At 40.5% G+C, this 6,918-nt stretch overlaps 1 protein-coding gene across 1 annotated transcript in view; it reads left to right on the plus strand.

The window, feature by feature from the left end:
* LOC138860351 (carbohydrate sulfotransferase 11-like) overlaps positions 1 to 4,582 on the plus strand; it is a gene marked incomplete at its 5' end in the record, with an annotated part of 7,082 nt that extends 2,500 nt beyond the window's left edge. The window contains 2 exon segments of the mRNA XM_070117750.1: positions 1,392 to 1,598; positions 3,181 to 4,582. Coding sequence (XP_069973851.1) covers positions 1,392 to 1,598; positions 3,181 to 3,550 — 577 coding nt within the window.
* Between the last annotated feature and the right edge of the window lie 2,336 nt (positions 4,583 to 6,918).

Below are 6,918 nucleotides of genomic sequence, written 5' to 3' on the forward strand. Positions count from 1 at the left end.
CCAGGACGCCAAATTACGGGTTCCGAACGGTCCGAACATCTTGTTCAACTTTTCCAGCTAGTTGGACGGTGAGTTTCAAACTTAGCAATAACTGTTCATAGCTCAGTACTTTTATCTTTATAATAAAATATTTGTATGTAAACAGGCATGTAACCGTTTTGCTTATAAGAGAAATAATCATAATATTAACCAGTGACTGACTACAAGAAGGAAATTTCAAAAATTCATTAGCCTTAGAAATTTGCAAGCAGCTGACGTCAAAATTACATACCACTATCGTATACCCAGTACGCTGCCTGGTATATCAATGATCGAAACTGTTAATGATCATGACTATCATTTAATCTAAGAATATCACCCATTACGCGTTTTACGTGTATCAACAGTGCCGCACGAACCTGCTAATTAGCTCTTGAATTATGATGCGATTAAATGGTTCAGCGCGAGGAGTGCTAAAAAATCATTGCATGCATACAAATACAAAATAACGCTGAAATACATGCGTCTACGGGTCTCACAACGCACTCGCGACCGTGAGGCTTACAAGATCGAAGGAACCTTAAACACTACAAGCGCAAGAACCAAGGCCAAAGGTCAAGGTTGGTTACCATAGTATGTTGCACTGACTGTCGTCAAATGCGCTTTTTCTGTTTACGTTAATGAAAGAGCAAACTAGGGCAAAATCTAATATAACTTTTGTTGACTTTATATATAGATATTGATCATTTCTTTAAACGAATTACAGAAAACAGGTTTTAATTGCACCCTAGAAAGCTTGGAGGTACAGAGGAGAAACACGCTCTAGGTCGTGTTATCGCTGGTTCCTATCAGACCCCCAGATTTCGCCAATTGTAATATTAATTAGGCGCATCAGTGGCAGGGACAGCAAATGAAATACAGGTAGAGGGTAGGGCACAGCCGAATGCAAAGTAGCTGCTCCATACAAACAACAGCGGGACGAAGTGACGGCCCTGCAAACGACAACCTTTACCTTACACAAAATAAATAATTGTCCTTCAAATTTTCAAATGCTTTTAAAAATGTTTACATGCGCGCGGGGGCGTCTATATACATAGACTGAGTGCTGTTTTTTATTCTAATTGCTTACATATACATGGGCAAAGAATGGAAACAGCTGCAATAATATTTGTAAATTAAAGTTTTTCGCTTTTTCTCTAGTCCAAAGAAGTGTCCTTGTTGCATTAACACGTTACTATTGATTTCCCTGTTCATTATTGCATTCAATTTTTTGTTCACAAACAAAACGTACATCGTTTGTAAATATATAGTAAGACAGATAGATATTGGTTTACCTATGGATAAAGATACATAAAAAATACATAAAGTGATATGCGAAACATTCATCTTGGTCACATTCGGTTTGCCCGCAGGTACGCCGTGCACACCTCCGTCCCCAACATGGCCTCTCAGAAGGGAATGGTCGATGAGGCGCTGGCGACTTACAAGAAGTTCCTTTTCGTCAGACATCCGTTCGACCGTGTTTTGTCGGCCTTCAAGGATAAGCTCGAGAGTGCTGATAAGTCTAGTGCCTACAACTTCCATAAGGAGATCGGAGCAAAGATACAGCAGAAGTACAGGTGAGAGGTGGATGACTTTCGTAGGAATCACTGCATTACAATAAGAATGAGGTTTGTATTTGTATCTAAAAATAGTGAGTGAATCATAATCTGTCATGAAATTCATTTGGAGAATAAACTTAGGCAAGCTCCTCCTTAAGGAATTGGAAAGACGCGCGCATGTAAACAATGATGACGTCACAGATACGTTTTAATGGATTTCTGTATAAGAATTAACAAAAACTTAAAGTATCTTTTTAATTAAAATCATATAAGATTACTATGATTTGTGCAGCTCTGTAGTTCTCCTAGCAGACTACAGATACTCTCGTCATGCCTATTTCTAAACGATACATATTGTCTGTTTCTACTTCCGACCAAGTAGTAGATTATGCGAACTCGGATGATGAGGGAAGTGGAAACGTTCAATTTACCCCCGACTTATTGTTGAAAAAATGCTCATGTGACCGCCCCACAAGAGCAAGGCCTCCCCATTCTATGTTCGATCCTTACCGGCTTGCATCTGTCACTCGGATTTTTGTCCATGCAGTTATTATAATTACATAAACACATTATGCAATTACTACGTGATTGGGATCCAGTGTTATTCATAAATCATACCAGGCTGAAGCTCCAGACGGGCAGTTTTCCTGTTTTTACAGTATATAGTTAACAGCATAGGCATCATACTCCCTTGCAGGTATTATCTGCAACAGTTTATCATGTGAGGCTGTACTAAACCATTGCTGCTGTACTACAGCCAGCAGTCAGCATGTGATAATCATGTCAAATGGCAATTATTAACTCGTTCTTAACACTGATTGTCAACAGAAACATACAATTTAATCTACACACAATAACTGTACCAAAGAGGAAATATAATATATATATATATATATATATATATATATATATATATATATATATATATATAAATCATCCAATATTGCAACCTCTAGACATCCAGTAAATCATTTCTGGGTGCGTGTTCATATCGTATATCAGCATGTTATTTCAATAAGATGTCCTACCGCAGAGTTTCGAAGACAAAGTAACCTATCCAGTATGCTCATTACGTCATCTCCCCGGCCCCATCTTCCTCTTATGGTCATAAGATACCCAGTTACAGATGAACATCTATACAGGAACTATTCAACATTATGATTCACCAGTTCACTGTATCTGTTCTTACCTCCGCCAGATGTCATTAAACTTTGATGGTGATCCGAATCAAGGATTTTTTTAATGATTGCACCAGTTGATAAATAGATAAGGTTATGTTTTTAGTCGAAATGGTTTGTTGGTTTGTTCACTGGTTAGCAGGATAACTCAGAGAGGTCAGAACATGAAATTGTTTATCAGATTTGTATCCTTGCATAACTTTGGTTCCATGAAATGTTGATAGTGATCCGGATCGTGAACCGTATCCAGGATTTTTTTGAATGATTGCATCCGTTACCCTTATTGTTTTGCCTCCGCCAAGGAGTTTATGTTTATGGTCGTAACCTGTGTACTTGAGAAAGATGATTTCAATGTAATTTTTCGTCTGAGCATTTCTATCATGTGTCGGTTATTTAGTTAACGCCTCCGTTCCGCATTCCAGAAGCGCGGGAGCCTCTCCCGAAGGCGACAACACGACTTTCTCCGAGTTCATCCGCTTCATCTCAGAGCCCGGCCACGGCACCTTCGAGCAGAGGAACGAGCACTGGCTGTCCGTGCACGAGCTATGCAACCCGTGCGCCGTCAAGTACGATTTCGTGGGCAAATACGAGAGCCTCAAGGAGGACGCCAATTACGTGCTGGACTGGTTGGGTGTCACGGACCTGGTGAAGAGTTTCCCCGCTTCCGATCGGCCGTTCTACGCGCGCCGCTACGACCCCAAGTACTTCAACCAGCTCAGCCACAGCGACAAGATGGCCTTCTTCACCAAGTACCTCGCGGATTTTGTGGCCTTCGGTTATGACTTCGTCTGACCCAAGAGCATTGCATTTGTATTTGTAACAAATTAGTCAAAAGATAAAAAATAAGTGTGTGTGTACTTAATTAGTTTAGATACAAGAGAGAGAACTGAGCTCAGAAGAACCAGTCTGCTATATTTTGAACAGATGTATATTTCTGATACATACAATATTTCCTGGAAGGTTGCTCCTCAATTTAATAGTTTCATTTAGCAAACTTTTCCTTTTCTTTTTTGTATCCTGAGCTCCACTCTTTGTGTGTGATTCCGTGGAGAATAGTCAGTCCCGCCTTTTTCCTCTCTCCTTGTGTTTTATTTATTTTCTGGAGTCTTTAGTCCAAGCCTTCAAAGGAAGTGCCCGTCCAATGGGCTGCTTTCTCCACAGCAGTCCTCTAGAGTAAGCATATGATAACTGTGATGATTTTCTCTACTATAGTTTCACTTTACAAACTTGATGGCCTCTTCATATCTGCGATCATCGATAACTGATTATCTCTCTCTTTTGTGTGAACTTATTGGTATAGGTTCATTTTAATATCTATCCAATCTTTTCGTTTCTTCGCTCGATCAGTTGAATACTGATTGTACGACTTGCACTTGTGTAGAGGTCGGTTTTGACATCGCCGTACCTGACTACAGTACATTTATGCGCGCGCGCTTGTGTGTGTGTGTGAGTGTGTGTGTGTGTGTGTGTGTGTGTGTGTGTGTGTGTGTGTGTGTGTGTGTGTATGTGTGTGTGTGTGTGTGTGTGTGTGTGTGTGTGTGTGTGTGTGTGTGTGTGTGTGTGCGCGCGCATTTCCTTACCGTGCATACTCGATTCTGCAAATAATGATATGAAGAATACCCTGCTATTCTCATGGTGTGAGTGAGAGAGAATGTGCAAGATACTATAATCCGGTGTGCCTTCTAGATTTAAGTGAGCTAGTCATTTTGTGTGTGACTAAATAAGAGATGTGCATTATTCATATGACTATAGCATTTGTACATTTCATTGAAATCGTCGAACAGCTTTTGACGTGATTTGTTTAATAAATGGAATTCGACCAAAGGTTTAGTTTCATTTAATAATTTTCTCTTCGTATGATTTCGGTTGCTTTTCACTGAATTTCTCTATGTTTCTCGGTATATCCTTCCTCTCCATGACTGATTTATCTTCACGTTCTTCCGATCTGTCTTCCTCCCATTCGCTTCTCTCTTCCTTCCTTTTGTCTCTATCTCCTTTCTTTATCTTTCTATTTACCTCAACCGTTTCTGTTCTCTTTCATTTCTTCATATATTACCATTCGTGTTCTTTATGGATTCTTTATTGGGAACTGTTACCTCTCTTCATTTGTCGTTACAGCTTCAGTCGTTTATGCTAAGTGAGGACACCATGAATTATTAATGCATTTAGCCGTTTCACCTGCGCACTTGTCGACTGGGGGTTGCGGTGGGTATGTGATTCTCTCTTCTCTATTTATATCAATCCATCTATCTGGAGAAGTAGATGTACTGATACATACAAAATATAGATAGATAGATGATAGATAGATAGATAGATAGATAGATAGATAGATAGATAGATAGATAGATAGATAGATAGATAGATAGATAGATAGATAGATAGATAGATAGATAGATAGATAGATGGATAGATAGATAGATAGATAGATAGATAGATATAGATATATACATTTATATATATAAGCATACACACACGTGTGTGTGTGTGTATAAGTATATCAATGTACATTTGTATACATAAATACATACACATACATTTATGCATAGATAGATAGACACATCATCATGTTTAGTATTTTGAGGTAAATCCTTTCTGAATATAACCTTATTCAAAATCGTAATTAATGATACAGCGACCGCACTTCCCTACGATCGGGCAGCCACAACGGCCGGGTGAATCCCTGGTCGTCAGAAAGGACTTGAACTTGAACTGATGTAACATGCCAAGTGACGCGTCCAGTCACCGAGGTAGGAAGTGACTCGGAGTCATCTTAGGAAGCTTGCCAAACACAATCTGAACAGCGGAGAACACCTGTCAGAACAGACACCTCAGTCCCGTTAGCAACAGGTGTCAGAGCGAAGCCACGGAGGACTCAGGCCACTCGAAGACACGGAGCAATAGCAATTACCAAGATGTGTAGAGTATAGCTTCTAAAAATACTCCAAAAGGTTAGATACTTGTTGCGTGTTAGACAGAGGACGTCTCGAGGTCCAGGCTGAAATGCTTCTCTCCGCTGTTTTTTTTTTTTTTTTTTTTTTTTTTTTTTCTAGGGATGAGAGGTCTAATGTCTCAAATAAATTCTACTTCATTTTTTTTTCATCCAATAACTTCACTTTGCTTCTTTTACAAGTGTGTGATTTTGATAGCTTATATCTACACATACGTTTCCCTTCATTCTCTGCCACTGAAGACGAGGAGACAAACTCCATGGCACTACCGACTCGCCTATTACGATGAACTGAAATTCATACATATTGTATGATTTTCCTGAGTGATGCTGGACTCCCTCCTCCCCATGCCATATACAGTGGAATGGGAGGGCGATGATGGGCTTCTCTTGGGCTCCTTGATTCATTGCTCAGTAGATCGCGTTTCCTTCCGTTTCGCTGGAAACCAATGCACAACAGGGCGTACTAACTTTTCTCCTCAATCCAGTTCAGTTAGATTTGCGGTCTAGTGGCCCGGCCTGTGTCAACTATTTCTAGTTAACTCATGTGTTTTTTTTAACTGTATGCTTATCGTGGTGGCTGAATTGCGAGCAAGCGATCCAGCTGCCACGGTGTAACCATGTGGCAAACCCTTTTTACCAGCCCGGCGGCTGTGATGGGTAGTCTCTGTCTTAGAAATTGTGTGTGTTCATAATTCTGCAAGTAATGTAACAGGGTGGCGTTAGTCTTAGTCTGTGTAATTTGACTTCGGTACCTCTTTTTGTATTTGGATGAAGGGCCAGTGGCTCATAGCCTGAAGCATCTGAGTACCACTTGGGAGCGAGCGAATTTGTGATATTCTCTGTATATGCTCCCCGGAGGACCGTACATGCTACAGTTTTGATACTTTGGCTTAGTCTCCTTTGGCTAGGTTTAATGATTATGGAGGATGGGGGCAATCCCTGCCTTTTTCGGCTAGTTTGTCAGCAAGCTTGTTCCCTTGTATGCCTATGTGGCTTCGGACCCAGTTAATGATAATTCTTCTACCCTGACTGAGAATTCTTTGGGCTATGGATAGTACAGTTGTCAGAAGGTAGATGTTATCTTGGGGCATGCTATGCTGTAAACTGTCAATGGTTGCTCTAGAGTCTGTGTGAATGACTGCGTGTCCTGCCCTTAGGGACGCGTGTAGCAGGGCTTCCATGATCGCAACTGTTTCAGCTTGGAGCGTTG

Source organism: Penaeus vannamei, chromosome 41, assembly GCF_042767895.1.
Source record: "Penaeus vannamei isolate JL-2024 chromosome 41, ASM4276789v1, whole genome shotgun sequence".
NCBI lineage: Eukaryota > Metazoa > Arthropoda > Malacostraca > Decapoda > Penaeidae > Penaeus > Penaeus vannamei.